This window comes from Suncus etruscus, chromosome 17 (genome assembly GCF_024139225.1).
Source record: "Suncus etruscus isolate mSunEtr1 chromosome 17, mSunEtr1.pri.cur, whole genome shotgun sequence".
Lineage (NCBI taxonomy): Eukaryota > Metazoa > Chordata > Mammalia > Eulipotyphla > Soricidae > Suncus > Suncus etruscus.
Window position 1 is genome coordinate 8,352,989 of NC_064864.1, and position 20,859 is coordinate 8,373,847.

Here is a 20,859-nt window from a genome sequence, read left to right on the forward strand (position 1 = left end):
TTTTTATAGCTAAAAATGGGAAATGGGATGGTTCTAGAATCTTTCAAGTGAATTACAGATGCTAATAAATAATCTCCAGGTCCTGCTGATTCAAGTTCCCCAGTGTTAGAGGCCTCAACTTTGTGGGTGATAGCCTGATCATTGGTCTGGGTCTTTGGCTGCTGTTCTGTTCATATCTTTTTTAAGGAGATACAGTTAACCATGTACCTTCTTGCTAGAAAACATTATGTACCATCAAATTGTAAGTTTGTTTTTCTACCATTGATATGCCATGGAACAAAAGATGGCAGTGGCAGCCCTGAAAAAAAATGCAAGTAACCATTTTGTACTCAGTCCACCCTGGCTGAGAGCTGAGTGCAGAGTTTTGCAATCAGGTGTGGCCTTTCATGAGACTAGTAAGAGTAATCAGTATGGAGACTCACACCTGTTGTGTGATTTATTTTTCTAGATCAAGTTTCTGCTTCCTTTTCAGTTTTATCTCTGGTTCGACACATAGCAAAATATTTCGGGTTTGGTGTCCTTGGTTGTTTGAGGCTCACAAACATGGAGAGTTTCCATTCACATAGAAAGTACGGCCTTATCCATATCTGTGCCTTCCCTAAAAATGAGTTTCCTACAATTTCATATTCTAACTTCTTCTTATTCTTCTTCCCTTCCTCACCATCCTGCTCCTTGATCCCCTTCAGAATCCAGATGACTTGGCTTTTCTTTACTTTCCCATAAATTGTCTTTGCAACTCTATTATTTGGAAACTGGCTCCTTACTCATATTCCACTCTCCCTTTTGCTGAATTCTGTTATTATTGATATTGTTAGAACAAGGATTTTTGTCTTTTTAATCTATATTCCTCATGCCTAAACCTGATATTTAGGAGAAATTTGATAATTTTTTATTAAATGAAGTGCATAAATATATTGATCAGTCTCATATATGCCAGTACCTTCTTAGAAATTTTCTAGGAAATGTCATTCTAACGAACTCTACATTATTTCACTAAGTAAGTTTTAAATTTATATTTTATAGTAAAAGTAATTACAAAATGTGCCTGTTTGAAAGTAATAAAGATAAAAACTATGTGGCCTGACCTCACCAATAAATTAATATATGAAAAAGGAGGTTGGAGGCCCATTGGAAAAGGAAAGAAATATACTCAGCAACAGCCTCAAACTTTCTCCCTTCTTTGTCCTACTAAAATTTTTACTTTTGGTAAAAATTTTAAGCATCTCAATGCATCCAAAATGTCTCTTTTATTTCTCTGGCATAGCATTTTTTGCTCGTAATAACATAATATACCATAAATGTATAAGTGAAAACATATGCTCTTTGCATATAGATGGTATAATCTTCTTCCTAAGGGTCTTTTAGTAAAGTGAAATTTTGAATCTAAATAACTATAACAATCTTTCTCTAAAAGGTTAAACTTTTAGTCAAAGGGTTTAATGATCATAAAGCCAAAAATTCTTTTCTATAATATGTGCAATGGGTAAAATGTTAATGCCTTTTACTTTAGAATTCCCGAATGACTTCAATAAAATATGATTATAGTTTCAAATTTTCCACTAAGTGAAAAAAAAACAATAGTTTCACTAAGTGAAAAAAAACAACAGTATTATAGTAATAGTATAGCAGGAAGGGTATTTGCCTTGCACATAGCTGATCAGGTTTTATCCCAGCATCTTATATGGTCCCCTTGAGCCTGCCAGGAGTAATTCCTGAGTGCAGAAGTAGGAGAAAGCCCTGAGAAGGGTGAGTGTGAACACCCATCATAAATCAACTTTAACATACATGTTTAGCTAATTTATGCTACATAATTGATCTTCATCGATAACAGTACATTTAGGAAACAACGTATATTCCCTTTAACTATGAAGCCAAAGATAGCTTGAATCTAATAACTACATTATGAAGTAGAAATGACCAGTTACCTCATCTTAACTCTGATTGGCCCTCTCAGCTCTAGCTATTAAATATCACTTCTGATATTTCTTTTTTTTTTCTTTTTTGATTTTTGATGGGGGCACACCGGGTAACACTCAGGGGTTTCTCCTGGCTATGGACTCAGAAATCGCTCCCGGTTTGGGGGATCATATGGGATGCCGGGGGAGTTGAACTGCCATCTTCCTGGGTCAGCCGCGTGCAAGGCATACATCCTACCACTGCGCCATCACTCCAGCCCCAACTTCTGATTTTTCTTAACATCCACAGTACAATTCAAGCTCTCCCTCTCCCATAATCTGCTTTCCCATAATCTGCTTCCTTCAAGAATGAAGAGTCTTAGTCAGATACATTTATATTAATATTTACACTTTACACCAATAGATTCTTTTTCTTTGGGGCATCATTTAAATGAGCTTTTTCAAAATATGTTTAAAAAATAAATATATTGATATATATATAAATTTATTTATTTAAAGAAAGGATTAAATGGAATAGTTGAAGGTGGATTATTACTACTTTGTATTTATTCATCCCAAACCATGCATTCAACTAGATTGATTTAAGAAGTTTCAAAATTTAAATGTGCTGCAAAACTTCTAGATCCTAAATGGAAGCATTCAGGCATGGGACTGCAGTATTGCCAGATCACTTGGCACTCAGAAAATACTTCTGTGCCATGCTTGATGTCACCTTGGCCTCCTACCCCCACACTGTCCTTCCCTCCCTGAACTGGTACATCTTGTCTTGTAACCAGAAGACAAACATCAGAAAATCTGAGATTCCTGTGTTCAAGTCAGCCCTGGCTATTGTTTGAAACTGTCCTTGGGAAAGCACTGAGATAGCACTAAGACTTGATTGATGACTGGGGTCCTTATGTCCTAGGGATGGACCTGAAAGGATGCTGGCTGCTGTCACATTGCTGGGAAAGATACTCCTTAGTGGTTTAGCCCAGAAAAGCACTGATTGACCCAAAAGATGATATAGAAATACATAGTTTGAGGCTAGTCAAATGGCATTGTGTAGTAATAAACATTGTGTGTATTTTTTTAATTTTCCCTATTATTTCCTAAAAAAAAAAAAAACTGTAGCTTGGGGCTGAAGGGATAGCACAAGGGATTCAGCATTTTCTGTAGACTCAGGCAACTACAGTTCAATGCCTGACACCACACAGATCCCCTGAACTTTAACCACAGAGCACAGAGCCAGGAGTAAACCCTGGAGCCACCAGATACTGCCCAAATCTACACACAACAGCAACAAAACAAAACTATGGACTGTAGCTTGTCAAGTGGGGTCAAAAAGGGTTATTTATATATATTGACTTTGTATCAAGGAAAAGGAAAATAACAGTGTGTGGTGTTTGTGACCTAGAATTGCCAAAGGAACAAATATTTTTCAATCTACAGTTTTTCTTTGTAAATTAGGTGGTGTTTAGAAAAAAAATAAACTATTGAGTAAGTTTGCAGTATCTTCAGAGGGTAATTATTTACTATGTTTCAGCAATTCTGTATCAATAAAGGACATGCACTAACAAGCAAAAGAAAAAAACTCATTTAATTATAATCTAAAAGACACATTCTCCATGACATTTCAATTCATAATCACATTTGTCTTTTTAAAAAAATAGTACTTTACAAAGTTTATTAAACAGAGGCATTTTTCTTATTGAATCTTAACAACTGTCAGTAAATCTCATGTTTGATTCATTAGATTTTTTAAATAATTTGACCTCTTTATTTTTTGCTTAGAACTTCTATTCTTAGAGACTAGTAATCAGGAGGAAAAAAATATTAAATTACAGAAAGGGACACCTAAGTAGAAATAATTCTCTTTAAATGTATCATCTTGGTTTTATTTTACTTGCAGGAAGCTTATGCTATATTTTTTAATCATCTGTGAAATCGAGAGTGATTCTTGAAGTCTTAATTTTGTATCCTAACTCAGACTAATCCTGAAAATAACCTACACATTTCTTTATATTTCTTTTGCTTCTGGAGATAATCTAATTCCTGAAAGAGATAATTAATTCATTATCATAGTATTCTGAAAGTATCCAATTATGTGGGATAAGTGGATTTTTGTATAAAAATTCAAATCCTGTTAAAAATGAAATGGTTTCTATTTGCTGTGCAGCAAACATATGGTAATCTTTCAACAACTATTGTCTGAAGAAACAAAATAGCTTACATTCTATTTTTGGTTTTTGTAAACGCTTGAGTGTATACCATGTTTATTTTAGGTATAAATTCATTTCTTTTCAGATTGTGGACTAAGAATGTACTTCCATTGACATCCTTTAGCCCTCAATATTTAAAATTCCTCTTTTAATTTGATGACTATTCATTGAAGACCTTTTTATTATAAATTATTATGAACTCTCATTGAGGGAGAAATGGACAAAATCTCTGAAGAAATCCTTTTTTTAAATAATAGTTAGCAACATATCATATTTTTCGTACCTTAAGACGCACCCCCCCCGCCCCCTCAAATTGCATCTTATGGAGTGAATGCCTCCTAGAGCTGAAGCCTAAGTGCAGGGGAGGAGAGCATCTAAAAACTATGTCCCTCTTATGGTCAGGTGCATAATATAGAGCGAAAACTACAGTACTTAAAATCCAGTGCTGCAGTTGCTAAAGTAAAGATGTCACCACTAGGAACAAGGAAGGAAGACCCGAGAAAAAACTCTTCAGCACCATTCCTGACACCTCTTGACCATGTCACATATCTAGTTCATTAGCAAATCCTATTCCTTACCTGCTGCCTTTACAAAGTATGTGTTTGTAGTTGCTCCTTGTTTGATGCAATCATCAAGTGTCTCTGATTGATTCCCTTTTTTGATCCTTTTCTCTCCTAAAATACTCCCTTCCCTCATCACCTTTTGGCTTTCATAATAGCAATGGGGTGTCACTATTAAAAAAATATAGATTTTGTCATACATCTACTCATAACTCCAAATAGTCCACCTGTTCTTCCAATATGAGCCCCGTCACTGCCCTACTTCAGTAGTCAACATCTCTGAGTATAACTCCCACTCTTTTAATTCTCACCTTGTGGGAAACATTCCAGGGATTCTTCTACCTTAGAACTTTGTTCTAGACGTTTCTTTACTCTTTGCCAGTGTTCTCCCATAAAATATCAGTATTTATCAAATTCACTTCTAAATGAAATCGGACTTTCTCAATAAGGACCTTCCTGGTGGTCGTCTGGTATCAACAACTACTTCTGGTTCCTATGAATTGTTGTTGGTTTGGGGACCACACTTGTGGTCAGTGGTTAGTACCACACCTGTGACAGTGCTTAGGACTTTTCCTGGCTCTGTGCTAAGCAGTCACTCCTAGTAATGCTTGGGGACCATGGAGTGCCAGGAATGGACTCCTACTCCATCCCCCACATGCTAAAATTGTGCTCTAGCCTGTTGTACTATCTCTATGGCCCTGTCCTCTATTTCTATCCAACTATCCTGCTTTATTTTTTGTTTGGTGCTTATCACTATCTCACTATTAATTTTATGTGTTTTTTTCTTACATGTTGTCTCTGTTCTCCACTAGGATATGAGAATGATGAGTGTTAAACACAAAACTCCCCCAAATGTCTAGAAGAGTCTGCTATTCAGTAGGTTATTAGTTAAATCTTTCTGGAAGAAATGATTGAATGATTATTTGGGGATATTGAACAACCTGTTAGACCTTGGTACCTTTTTCAATTCAAAGAGGATTGCTGAGAGAGGCTTGTGTTTCATTGTGGCAGAATGATCTTGCCTGGTTTGCAAAGTTTCATTTCAGAAGAGTCAGAGAAGTTAATCCCAGAGCCCTCCAATCTGGCATGCTAGCTGACAGGAGCCATTCTCTCAGGAGAAAGCATTCAGAGAGTAGGAAGGAAATTTTCTCAGTCACTTTGCTTCAAGGAACACCAAAAAGAAATGAAAACAAGAAGTGTAGTAAGGAGGGAATTTATTACCACCATTTCACCTTCTTCTATTTAGGCAGGCCTTCATTAGTTCTGCTTTCTTTGAACAGATGTTAAATGAGATCACTTAAGCTCTTTCTGTTAATAAATTACTTGTGCTTCACCTAATTGCACTTTCATTCCATTTCTATTGACAATTCTATGAGGTATATATTTATATATATATATATTGGGAACACAGATTACTATGTATAGAGAAAGAGGTACCTATTATGGTAAGATCATCACCCCTGTGGTATTATTACTAGCCCCAAAGTAGTAAAACCAACCATTTCTAACCATCTCTAACACTCCTGAGTTTGGTAACAACTGCACTTAAGAGCATGTATGCTTTGATCTCACTTTTGGAGGGTGGGGGCAAGACTGGTCTAAAAATGTTGCTTCCAACTAAACATACAGTTATGGGCTTGAAATAAATAGTTGTGCATGCTAATCGCTCCCAAATCTGGATATATTTCAGGGTGTTTTCACAGTTTTTCCCACATAACATCTGTACTTAAGAAGCCTCACTGCTATTGGTAAAGTATTGATTTGATTTATCTACTTATGTCCAGGGCATGCATGGTCTACTGCCCTGCTTTCCCCAGATTTCCTGCTAGGGTCACCCTTACAGGCCTCTTCATCTTCCATGAGTACCAGTCTACACAGCCATTCATCTCCAGGTGATTCTGTTCACATCACTGACAACTCCTTCTGCATCTCATACACACTGGGCTGCTCCCCTACTAAAATTTTCCAGAGTCACCTATTACACATTTCCTTTTTTCTACCATGCTCACAACTGTTTTGTGCTGTTTTGATCTGTCTGTTTGCATAGCACTGCCAAACTCTATGCATGTAAGGTATGTCGATAAGAATGGTTTTAAATGTCTCTGAAAAAAACCTAACTGTATTACGAGGGGTTTGAGGGATGTGAATCTCAAAACCCCCAAAGGTGTAGGTCAGAAAGTCCTGCTTGAAACTTTGCCCCAAAGGGATTGGTGTATATTGACAATGAAACCCATTAAAATGGGATCATGTTAAGTAGAAAAGCTAAGGAAGTCTTTACTGAAAACATTAAATACACCTTTTACAAGATAAATAACTTGAAAAATTGGTTTGTCTTAAAATGCTTAAAATCATGTTTATATGTTAACAATAGGCTTAAAGTATGTTTAAAAGGAGGTATTGGGGGCTGGAGCTATACTTTGGTGATGTGAGTGTTGCCTTATCTGTGGTCAAACCAGGTTTGATCCCCAGCATCCCATATGATTCCCTGAACCTGCCAAGAGTAACTACTGAGTTCGGAGCCACAAATAACCCCTGATCCTCCCTGGGTGTGGCACAAAAACTAATATTAATAATAATATAATAATAATAATTAGGAGATATTTTAAAGCTAAAATCATATAACTCCTATTGTACTGGTCATCAAACTTCATAAACAAGAGGTCCACCAGAATTGACACATATCAGAAGTCTCTTCTTTTTCTTTTTTGGTTTTTGGTTTTGGGGCCACTTCCAGTGATGCTCAGGGGTTACTCCTGGCTATGTGCTCAGAAATCGCTCCTGGTTTGGGGGACTATATGTGACGCCAGGGGATTGAATAGCAGTCCATCCTAAGTTAGTGTGTGTAAAGCAAATGACCTACCGCTTGCGCCATCACTTTGGCCCCAACATCAGAAGTGTTTTGAGTATCTCACTCACAATCCAGCAGACTGACCGGAATCCTCTGACCTCCACTTCACCCACCAAATATTTTGTCCTCATCTCAGATTCTTACATAAACGGTAATTCCCGGAAAAAAAAAAAAAAACAACTTTGGAGCCGGTGAGGTGGCGCTAGAGGTAAGGTGTCTGCCTTGCAAGCACTAGCCAAGGAAGGACCACAGTTCGATCCCCCTGCGACCCATATGGTCCCGCCAAGCCAGGGGCAATTTCTGAGCGCTTAGCCAGGAGTAACCCCTGAGCATCAAACGGTGTGGCCTGAAAAAAAAAAAAAGGTAATTGACTTAAGAAATTTTGTCTTAACCAGATAAGCAAATAAGAGGCCTGCAATACCATAACTGAATAATGGTGGCAGAGTAGATGAGCTTTTGCAATGAGGAAGAACTTCAGAAATTTATTCTTAAAAGCAAATTTTTTTATGTGTAGATGAGTTCTGTTTTTTCAACCACTTCTACAAAAGAGGATTTTACCATTTTGGTGAACTAGTCCGGCTTCTGGTTGAGTTGATTCTCTGATCTTTTCATATCAAATTTATAATAGTTGACAGTAAATGTTAGGAACGCAGGTCTTAAGTACATGGGTGGCATTTTGAAGCAGATTTAGTTTCAGGTGGAGATAGACAAGCTGGTTTAATTCCCAGCATCTCAGATGGTACCCCAAGTACCATTAGGAGTGAACGTCAAGTGCAGAACCTGAAGTAACACCTGAGCACTGCAGAGTGTGACCCCCAGAAAAAACTCAAAGGAAAACAATATATCTTGGCTCAAAATAGGTGTGGATAAGATCTATGATTTTCAGCTTTTTTTTTTCTCAAATGTTCGAGTTAGATCCCAATTTTGCATGCTTTCCAAGTATCTTTGTCCAACTTTCACATGTTCCCCTGAACCTATCTTTTCATTACAAATTAACTAAAAATGTTAGTTTTTATTTGATTAATATCTGAAGAAAACTACTCGACTGAGTTTGAGATTATGAGCTTAAAAAATGAGATGATCTCTGATTCTTTTCTACTTAATTCAAAAAACTGAAAATCTTTTATAAAAGAATCTCAACACAGAGATTTATTTAGAGTAAATTTTAAACTGGCCTCTCAAGACGTTATGTTACGGATATTAAGTGATAAAATCCTCACCTAAGGGGCCGGGCGGTGGCGCTGGAGGTAAGGTGCCTGCCTTGCCTGCGCTAGCCTAGGACGGACCGCGGTTCGATCCCCCGGCGTCCCATATGGTCCCCCAAGAAGCCAGGAGCAACTTCTGAGCGCATAGCCAGGAGTAACCCCTGAGCGTCACAGGGTGTGGCCCAAAAACCAAAAAAAAAAAAAAAAAAAAAAAAAAATCCTCACCTAAAAAAAACATTATATTGATGTTTCCACCATTCAAATTAAAAAAAAAAACATTTTTTCAAAGTTAAATATTTCTTTGACAACAAAGCAATATATGCCTCTAAATCCTTTGTAATCCTGGTTTTCTTTTTTTTTTTTTTTATTTTCGGGCCACACCCGTTTGATGCTCAGGGGTTACTCCTGGCTAAGAGCTCAGAAATTGCCCCTGGCTTAGGGGGACCATATGGGACGCTGGGGGGATCCTGGTTTTCTTTAATGAAGTCGCTTTAGCCCCATCAAAAAGAAATTTCAAACATTTTTCTGTCCCTTTTCAGTGTTCTGTATTTTGGAATTTTGTCTACTCTGTGTTTGTCCTCTGCATTCTTGAGTTCTTGTACATTCTAATCTAAATAACTGTAGGACTTTGTTTAAATCCTATCAGTTTCTTTTTACTGTTGAAATAAGAACCCTGGGGTCATAGCAAGGCAAACACTGCTCTGCCTAATATGTGAAAATGTCCACATCACACTCACCAATTATTTTTAAACTAAATTCTTAAAAGGGAAAAATTGTGAAGTGCCCTAGAAGCAGAAATGCTAGGACTTGCCTTTATCTTTCATAGGAATGGCATTTTAAATATGAGATTATGTCAGACTTGGACTACTCTCCACATAGGAATGAATGTTTTGATTAAAAGTTATTTAATATCTCTAGTTCCTTGGAATTCTGCTTCAAATGAGGGATATTCTTAGCTGCAGGGCTGTGCCTTATTGGACACGATAGAAAATGGCTCAAAATGTAGGAAATAAAAGGTATTCTCAAGATAATATAATTGAATAGATGATTATATCACCAAATATATTTTTATATTAAAAGTTAGGAACTAGAAAAATATTGGATCAAGGATAATTGTCAAGTAGCATTTTTCTATAGCACTGTTACTTCAATTTTTATTCTAGACCTTTTGGTTAAATTTAAGTTTAAAGTACTACACTTATTAAAACATGAAAAAGAATCCTACTTATATCTAAACTGCACACAATGTTTTCTTAACTTACATCTATTATTGAGGAATAAGAACTCAACCAAAGAAACAAGTCAATTTGTAATTGAAATATTATCTGCGTTTTTAACTTCTTTCTATGTAAAAAAGCAGAGATATGGTACTTAAATATGTGCACTTAACGAATAAACACAAAGAATAATTATTTCCAAGGATAGAAATAGAATTTTTTTTTCTCCATAGCAATAGAATTTTGGATTCAGAAAGTTGTTTTAGCTTCAGAGGAAGCATTGTTCTTAATACAACCACTTTTATTTAACTATCCTTCTTGTGAAGAAAATATTTACAGACTATTAAATTATAATTTTAGCTTTCCAGTAACATTTCGTGCAATGAGATATTGATGCGACATAGTTAGGAATTGCGCCCGTGGACTGTATTATGTGATGGCATTGTGTTTCTATTATCAGTTGATTCCATTTTTCCAACCCCTAAGGCCCTGTCTGTACTTGTTTACAGGTCATCTGGATAGTAACTAGTATGTGTTCGGTGGTATAAGTGTTATCACAGTAACCTTGGCAACCGAGCTCGCTCTGATTTCAAAAACCTCACTTGCTGTATCATAAAAGGAGATAACAGAATTGACATTTAGCTGCATGTCTGTTATATAAATTAAGCTCTGAGAATGCTTTTTGTCATCGTCATGTGGCTTAATATGGGAAGAGAGGGCCCAAATTAGAACAATTTTATTCATACCTTTTGCTATTATTGACCTAATGCTGAATGTACTTCCTCAATTATTTCTCAATAACATTGAACCTTAAACATCACCATGTTCGTCTCACTGTGTCAAAATTCATGGTGGCTTTATTTTGTGATGTGCTGAAGCTTATAACAGTGCTTCATCAGATATTCTACATAATAGGATTATGAATAATAGAAAAATTCAGCTCCTGGAAAATATAAAATTCAAAGCATTCTTGCTTTCAGTGACTACTGTTGTTTAGGCTGATTAGAAATAAGACTCTGTCCTGAATATTCCACTATCTAAATCAGATCCAAAAAATGCATATGCTTCCCCTTCATTTATACATATGTATATATTTTATGCATTATATTTTCCAGTGTTCAAGAATCTTTTATAATATATTTATTTCAAAAATATTCAAAGCATGCAGATTAATATATTCATCTTCCTGTCAGTTCAAGGTCTTCTCTTTATATTTGGAAAATTTCTCAATCCCAAGATTACTTCTTTTAAATGTTTTAGTCTGTTGCAATTTTTTTTATTTAATATAAATTTAAAGACTCGTAAGTTACATTCAATGTAAGCACCCTGCAGTGCTTCTGCATTGCAAATGATTATTTTTAGAAATTTTATGGTTGCCTGAATATATTTGTTTGTCTTCATTGATATGTAGGGGGGGGAAATCTCATTAATAATTTAAAAAGAAGGTGTTTTGATTTATCTACTTGATTCTTCTCATTTCGTGAACAATAAAGGCAATAAATTAACATCTAATAAAATTGGAAGAGAGTTTATATCTAAATTTAGATGCAAGATAATCTTGAATCCGTAACATTTCTTCTTATTTATATCATTCTGCCTCAATAGATTCAAAGTGATCATTTAGCATATTTTAACCTGAAATAATGGTTTATGATTCTCATTAACTTAACTATACCTTTTAGCAGCCATGTGCCAAACACCATAATTGAACAACTGTTTTGTAAAAACAGTTCTCATGGCTTCTAGTATGGTAAGTTATTGTCTAAAAATGTAAGATTCCTTAGCAAAACAGACTACAGAAATTTCTCTCTTTCCCATATTTTCCCATATTTCCCATATTTTTGCCTTCTGACATTTACCTCTGAGATGTCAGCTTTCATCATATTCTCATCTTACTGGCCGTCCATCTAACCCTTGCAAGTTTGTGTTAAATACTATATTCAACTCAACACATTTCTGAAAATTCAGAATTTTTTTTTTTTTTAGGAACAGATAAGTCGATGTGCTCTTGTATGTGTGCTTACGTGGAAAGAAGGGCAAGAATCCTTCTGTGTATTTGCCACCCTGCACGCAAATACCTATTACATTTTCAGCAATGTTTAAACTGTTTGCTTTACCTCATGGGGTTGACTCATCATCACCTTTATGTTTAAACTAGTAAAAAAAAAAAATGGTGCTTTTTATTCTTTTCTCTTGAAACTATTTCTTAGACATAGAAATAGTTCCGCATGTTGTGGTTCCGGGACTGAATCAATTTGGGGTAACAGTACAATAAGCCTCTTAGAAACTTTCCATGCATAAGCATTCTGCAGTGCATATGGAAGTGAATTCAGGCTGTCTCCATGCTGGAATGCGGGGCTACTCAGGCTGTTTGCATGACTGAGATGTATTAAATATTGGTCTTTTTATTTTTAAATCATGTCATGGGATGGCATTAGATTGGTGGTGGTGAAGGAGGAGACAAGACTAGGGGGGAACCATGATGTTAAAAGAAACAAGAAGGTTAAAAGGCAATTGGCTTTTGTTTTTGTATTTTGTGATTTCCTTTTAGGTCGGATGTTGTGGTCCTTTGTTTTTCAATCGCTAATCCCAATTCCCTAAATCATGTGAAAACCATGTGGTATCAAGAAATCAAACACTTTTGTCCTCGGACACCTGTTGTTCTAGTTGGCTGCCAGCTAGATCTCCGCTATGCTGATCTTGAAGCTGTTAATAGAGCCAGACGCCCTTTAGCAAGGTAAGCCAAGGGACTCTGTGTTTTTTTCACTGTGCTGGCCAAATAAAAATTTAGAGGTGACAGATGTCTGTAACCAAAGGTTCTGTTTTTCAAGGGTTCTGAGACCCCATCACTCAGCCATACACTGTAAGTTAATTTGTTCATCGTGAGGAAATGTCCCCTAGCCTTTCTCATGCTCATCATTATCTCATACTTGGCAACTCATGTTTGTCAAATGATGATTGGGTGGTGCTCAGAACAAATTGTGGAAGTATGGCATGTTTTTAAATTTCTAAAATATTGAGCAAAATTATCAACTAATCATCATGGCATCATCGAAGTTATAAATATCACTATACAATTAACTACATTCAGAGTGATAAGCCATTCTTGATCCTAGGAACATCAGTGTTTTAATCTCATTTGGGGGGGTCACACTCAGGGGTTAGCCCTGGCTCTATGCTCAGAAATCGCTCCTGGCAGGCTCAGGGGGCCATATGGGATGCCGGGATTCGAACCACCGACCTTCTGCATAAAAGGCAAACTCCTTACCTCCATGCTATCTCTCCGGCCCCTTAATCTCATTTTTTAATCTAACTCCTGGAAGTATTTTATTTCCAAAATAGTGTGTCCACATATTTTCTTAATAGGAACCTATAATTGTAAAACCGCAACACTGCTTTTGAAATTATTCTGGAAGTGAATTTTAAAGTAACACAAATTGAAAACACAGATTGAAGGAGGGTGTTTTCATTCTATATAAAATGTAGATACTGATGTGAGAGAGGAAATAAAAGCTTTTACAAACCAGCGTCCACATATTCTCTTTATTTAAAAAAATACATTTTATTTATGTTCTGTGTTTTACTACATTGTTTTTGTGTGTAGAAACCATAGTTTTTCCAGAAATACAGAAATCACACAATTCTTCCATATTTGCCTACTAGGTTTATTAGGAAACTTGTAAAAATTACTAGAGTTAATAATTATTAAAATCACCTTTATTATTCTAATGAAAATTATAAGAATTAAAAAAATCATAGAACTTTACATAAACAAAATATTTCATTCTCATAAGGAAAGTAAATGGAAATTTATTCAGATAATTTCTGACATTCTAGATATTTTTGAATGTTTCCTGGAAACATTTTGTGTTCAGTTTTCCCAATACCATTTATAAATACATAGAGTTCAGGAGCTGAATATTAAGAGCTACATAGAAGAAAAGAGGACTTGTAATGAATGAGACTATCTTTAGCCTCAGAAATTTTCTTCATGAAAAATATATTTATTAATGAAAAAGAAAAAATGTAATAAATACTGAAAATTCTGAATTTGGTTGAAATTTTAACTAGTGATAAAATATAAAACTTGGTTTATGGATTACAACAAATATATTTGTTTATATAATTATATATCAAGTATATATAATATAAATGATATATAATGAATATGTTACATATATAATATCTGTCCATACAGATAATATAATATAATATCATGATGATAATAGGAAAATTAGAAAATAAATATTAATTAATAGTAAGGAAAACTCAATCAAGATATATGAGAGTGCTCTGTATACTCTTCACGTTTTTTTTTTAAAATCTGGAACTGTTCTGAAATGAATGTATGTTTTAAAGAAATAAAAAGATATAAAATATATATAAAGATATATATAAGTGGGGCCAGAGCAATAGTGCAGTGGTAGTGTGTTTGCCTTGCATGCAGCTGATCCAGAATGGACCTGGGTTCGATGCCCTGGTGTCCCATATGGCCCCCCAAGCCAGGAGCGATTTCTGAGTGCATAGCCAGGACTAACCCCTGAGCGTCACCAAGTGTGGCCCAAAAACAAAACAAAACAAAAAAATATATATGATATAAAAATATACGTATATATAATGTAACACATATTTCCTTAGATTTTTGGACCTTACAGCCATGTACACATTGTAAAGTAATGGAGAATTGCAAAGGACAGTAGAGAGAACGATCTCTTCTATAAGTCAGTTCCTTCTTTATTTCATGAAGAAAGCTACTAAAATCTGAGGAGTTTCATCAGTTCATGGTTTTCAAGTCAATCCTAGGAACAAGAAACGCAAACACTCACTTAAAGTTATCTTTCCTGTATTTGCCTTTCAATTTTTTCTCCTTTAATCTAGGTCTTCATATGCAAATTCTTTCCAGTACTGTCTCTTTTTTCCCTAAGATCCAGGCTTGTCTCATACATTGCCTTTGCTCTGGACAAACCAAATAATTATACAGAAAGATCAATTCCTAAGAGTATGTTTCTGAATCATGTATGTATTTGTGAAGAGTATAACAACAGATCTTTTGTGTAGATTTTTCTGTATTGCTATCATCCCAGCACTGTTCTGCTTAAATTGTTTGCAAATTCTTTTTGGCCTTTCTGGATTTGATTAAATTATCAATGGGCCTTCTCTACAAATCTAAGGCATGTAGACTTTATTCCATTAGCTTCCATGGAACCAGAAGGCATGTTTAAGGAAATTTAAAGCTAATTCAGACTTCTTAGCGAAGAGTAAAAAGCCTGTGAAGAATATGAAAAAAAAAAAGATAAAATTTCTATTTGGGGACAAAGCAATATTACAGAAGATAAGATGCTTTGCACAAGGGCTGGAGAGATAGCACAGCAGTAGGACGTTTGCCTTGCACGCAGCCAACCTAGGACCGACAGTGGTTCAAATCCCAGCATCCCATATGGTCCCCGTACCTGCCAGGAGTTATTTCTGAGCATAGAGCCGCCAAGTGTGACCCCCAAAAATATGCTCTGCACATAGCATACTCAGCCTTGATTCCCAGCTTCTTATATGACACCCTCCCCCCCAACCAAGCCTTCTAGGAGGCATTCCTGAGTGCAGCACTGTAAGTGTGGCCCAAAAAATGAACACACACAAATACCCAAAAAATGTAGGTACTCAATATTATTATTTATTAAAGAGGGGGGCAAATAAAAACTTAAAAGAGATGAAATAACTCTCCTAAGATCAGTAAGTGAATAAATCACTGATATTTTAATTAAGTGTAGTTACTACTGAAAACTTTCTCTCTTTTTTTTTCTTTTTGGTCTGTAGTCATATTTTTGAAAGATCTGACGTTTGTAGCAAATTTTTAAGAACCTTACTGAGAGCCTGAATAAGTAAATAATAAATACATATAGATAAATAAATAAATAAATAAATAAATAAATAAATATATTCATCTAGTTACCTAGATAAGGCCTAAATACTGCTGTTTCCTAAAATTAGGTTTCTTTCTAATTCTAATTTGTTTTATGATTCTATTTCAGGCCCATCAAGAGGGGGGATATTTTGCCCCCAGAAAAAGGCCGAGAGGTCGCAAAGGAACTTGGCATCCCATACTATGAGACGAGCGTGTTTGATCAGTTTGGTATCAAGGATGTATTTGACAATGCAATCCGGGCTGCACTGATTTCCCGCCGGCACCTCCAGTTCTGGAAATCCCACCTAAAGAGGGTTCAGAAACCTTTGCTGCAGGCACCATTCCTACCTCCAAAGGCCCCTCCACCTGTCATCCAAGTTCCAGAATGTCCCTCCACGGGGACAAACGAAGCTGCCTGTTTACTGGACAATCCTCTGTGTGCCGATGTCCTGTTCATCCTTCAGGATCAGGAGCTCATCTTTGCACACAAAATTTACCTCGCTACCTCGTCTTCTAAGTTTTATGATCTTTTTCTCATGGAATGTGAAGAAACCCCCAATTTGAGTGACAGATCTTGTGACAGGACAAAGCAAAACCAGGATGGCCAGGGACAGCCATTGAGTCGTGACCCTGATGAGGAGAAGGAGGCAGGCACCACCCCATCAGGGTCCAATCAGTGGAAATTCTGGAACCACGACCCCTCATCCCAGCAGGAGACTCCAGGTCTCCAAGTCGAGGGCTCTATTTTGGAGTCTCAAACTTTGTCAAGCTGGAGTAAGGGGTTCCTGGGCATGCGCAAGGAAATGCAAGTTAATCCCATTTCCAAGAGGTTGGGACCTGTGACTGTGGTCACCATGGACTCATCAGTGCAGCCAGGTCCTTTCCGAACCCTCCTCCAGTTTCTTTATACAGGGCAACTGGATGAAAATGAAAAGGATTTGGGAGGTTTGGCTCAGATCGCAGAGGTTCTGGAAATGTTCGATTTGAGGATGATGGTGGAAAACATCATGAACAAGGAAGCTTTCATGAACCAGGAGATTACAAAAGCCTTTCATGTCAGGAAAGCCAATCGGATAAAAGAATGTCTTAGTAAGGGGACATTCTCAGGTGAGTGGCTCCAAGGGCATAGTCATGATTATTCTAGTTGTCTATTATCAAACATTAGGCAAACAGGAGCAGGACACTAACATGTGTTAAGTGATTATTTTTGCCCATCACCTAAGTTGCATGTATTCACACTTAATTCTCATCACACTTCAGGGGAAATAATATTCTGTATTCAGTTTTTGTAAAGGGGTCAAATGGTGAACAGCAGAAAAGTTAGGTAACTGGGATTATGACAGAGGCAAGGTTTGAATTTCATGCTTCATGAAACACCATGGTATCACAATGTTTCTGCCTGGTGTCATATTCCCTGAGCCTTCAATCAATTGGTTTGATGCTTACAATTCCCCTTCAGTATCCCTTCTCTGACCAAATCTGTTCATCACTAAACTTAAGGAACTAAATCTTGATAAAAATCAGTGACTAATCAACTGAAATGCTTGAGAAATGTGATGACCCTACTCATTTTCATCAGAGATGCCTCTGTCTCAACCCCTCTCTTTTTTTTTCAGTTCTTACCTTCTTTACTCTGGTTCTCAGCTTCTTTTCTCTGCTCATCTCCATCTTCCTAGCCTCCTCTTTGCCTTTGAAAACTGTGCCCTATGCTGCCACATTAGCTTTACATAATTGAGCACCTCAGTAGCCTGTATCTAAAATGAGTTACTGTCCTACACTTTTTCCATCTTACATACTTCAACTATTTTTTCTCTGAAACTGTCCTGTGGGTGTGTGTGTCATTGTATAAGTTTGACTTCCTGACTTCTATTTATGGGGAGAGTTCTATTTTTGTCTTTATCATTTATAATGCCTGTCAAAGGAAGGTACATTCAATAAGCAGTTCCTGCATCTTTTCATTAATTTTCAAGCTTAGAGCATTAACTACTCCAAAGATTGACCTCCAGGGTATGGAATAAGTATTGAAAGTTTATTTAAAAAGTTAAAAACCTGCAGTAAATTTAATAATGGATCTTTTTGTGTGAAATCGACCTCTCAGGCTCCCTTACTACAAAGATGTAAATAACCAGAGACAAAATGAGGACCAAATAACTGGAAAATTAATGTGAACTGGATAGTGGATGATAGAAAATAATTTCTATTTTTTTCAAGAATGTTTTTATATTTATAAAACTTCATAGAGTAAAGAGTCACGCTAGAAAAAAATTCCATAGCAATAGAGAATATGGGGCTGAAACAAGTGAAAGCAGAGATAAATAGGACTACATTAAACTGAGAAGCTTCTTCAATTCAAAGGAAACAGCAACTAGGATACAGAGGTCAGCCATGGAATGGTAGAAACTATTCACCCAATACCCATCAGATAAGGAGCAATTATCTAAGATAAGATACACAAGGTATTGACAAAAACAAGGAAAAAAAATCTAACCACATCAAAAAAAATAGGGAAAAGAAATGAACAGACATATCTGCAAAGAGGAAATACAGATGGCCAAGAGGCACGTAAAAAAATGATTTATATACTAATTCTCTGGGAGATGTAAATTAAAACAGCTAACACCACAGAAACTGATACACATCACAAAGAACAAGAACAACCACTGCTGGTGTGAATGTGGTGAGAAAGGAACTCTCATTTATTGCCTTTTTGGAAAACAATATGGATATTCCTCAAAAAATTGGAAATTGAGTTCCCAATAATCCCACAATACCACTCCTAGGGATATACTCTAGGAACATAAAAACACCATACAAAACTGCCCTCTCATGCTCTCTATGTTTATTGAAGTGCTATTTACAATAGTCAGAATCTGGAAACAACTTAGATGTCCGACAATAGATGAGTGGCTAAAGAAACAGTGGTACATCTACACAATGGAATACTATGCAGCTGTTAGGAAAAATGAAGTCATGAAATTTTCCTATACCTGGATGAACATGGAAACTATTATGTTGAGTGAAATGTGTCATAAGGAGACACAGAATAGTCTCACTTATCTGTGGGATTTAAAAAAAATAAATAAAAGACAATAGGGTAGTAATACCCAGAAACTATAGAGATGCAGGCCAGAAGGACCAGCCCCATGATATGACGCTTACCACAAAGGGTGGTAGGTGCATTTAGAGAAATAACTACACTAGCAATTGCCATGACAATGATAGAGATAGAAATCAAATGTCTGTCCCAAAGACAGGCAGGGGGTGAGGGGAGGGAAATGGGGAACATTGTTGGCAGGAAAAATGTTACACTGGAGAAAGGGGGTGTTCATTCAATGACTGAAACCCAACTACAAACATTTTTGTAACCACGGTGCTTAAATAAAGAAATTATTATTATTTTAAAAAAGAGAATATGGGTCTGGAGTGATAGTGCAACAGACACATGTGTCTTGCACATGGCTGACCTAAATTCAATCCTCAGTACCCCATATGGTCCCCTGAGCACTATGAGGAGTAATCCTTAAGCAAGAGTCAGAAATTAGTACAGAATAAGGCTGGGAATGGCCCAAAAAGAAAAAAAAGAGAGAGAAAATATATATTCATATATTCACTATCCATAGTTCTTTCCCTTTTCATAAGGAGAAAAAATATTCTCTCATTTATGTTATTAGTTCAAAGAAATTGATTTATTTATAACATTCTATGTAATTTTAGATATTTACATCTTAATATCAAAGGACTTGGGTGTAGGAAAGTGAGTTTTGACAAGAAAACAATCAGTAAGTGAAGCTATGAAAAATGGAGACTGGTGTGATAGCTTGAGGACCGAAGTGTTGCTCTTTTCATGCTGAAAGACAGGGATCTATTCCTGGCATTGACTAGTCCTTTGGGCACCTCCAGAAACTGTAAATGCACAACTCCAGGAGTATCCCTGTGAGCACTAATTCTTTCCCCAAAATAAAAAGATGCAGAAAAGAGAGTATAAAAGCTGTAAGTTGGGGACATGGGTAGAACTGTCAGTGAGGGTCTCATAATTTTCTCTTCTCATCCCTTGGACAGATGTGACATTTAAGTTGGATGATGGAGCCATCTGTGCTCACAAGCCACTGTTGATCTGTAGCTGCCGGTGGATGGCTGCCATGTTTGGGGGGTCCTTTGTGGAAAGCACCAATAGTGAGGTATGTATTTGCTAGAAAACCTAAGTGGTATCTTTATCACAGCATATGTTTTTATATGAAGTTCTGAATTAGATAACGTCTGAAGCTTTTATTTCTTCAATGGAATAGTTTTCTCAAGCTGTATTTGCATCTCTTCTTAATTCCGCAATTCAGAGGCATTGTTTGTTCATTGTTCTCTTGTTCTGTGTGATCACCTGATCACCTGTTGCTCCTTTCATTCTTTCAGTTCTCCTCCTACCTAAAAACTCAGGCAGCTATAATTTTAAATAAATGTCAACAGTAAAGATATTATCAAGACCACATACCAGGGCTGGATAGATGATACACAAGGTAAACTTTCCTTTGATGTGACTGACCCAGGTTCAATCCCTGAGCATTACCAGAAATTTCTGAGCACAGAACCAGGAATAGGACCTGCATATGTCTGCATATGCCAAGAGGGAAAATAAAAACTACATATAATATAGGCAAGACTCTCTTCCAGAAGCTCAGGACCATGAAACTTTTCTTCAATATCTTACTAACTGTGCTTAGTTATGCCCGTAATGGCCTGGGATATCTTGAAAGGTCTCAGTCTCCTCATCTGTGGAATGATACACCAAATCACTCTTGCAATACAACAGGTCACTCTTCATTCATAAGTTATAACAACCCTGATACTCACCTGAGTTGACTTCTCGAGGATTTAAACTGGAGGATTATAGTTATGAAAATAAATTTTTGCTGCTCTGAATTCTCTCTTCCAAGTTCTATCCAAGGTCTACATAATCTGCTGACTCCCTTGTCAAGGCCTTGGTCCATCTCCAAAAGATTATTTTTTTAGGACAAAGCAAGCCAT

General features: G+C 36.4%; 1 protein-coding gene across 1 annotated transcript in view; it reads left to right on the forward strand.

Annotated features, from left to right (window-relative positions):
* RHOBTB1 (Rho related BTB domain containing 1) overlaps positions 1–20,859 on the forward strand; it is an 85,173-nt gene that overhangs the window by 45,842 nt on the left and 18,472 nt on the right. Inside the window, exons 5-7 of the mRNA XM_049764541.1 lie at positions 12,496–12,681; positions 15,971–16,950; positions 19,903–20,021. Of these exons, the coding sequence (XP_049620498.1) occupies positions 12,496–12,681; positions 15,971–16,950; positions 19,903–20,021 (1,285 nt within the window). The remainder of the gene's footprint in view (positions 1–12,495; positions 12,682–15,970; positions 16,951–19,902; positions 20,022–20,859) is intronic.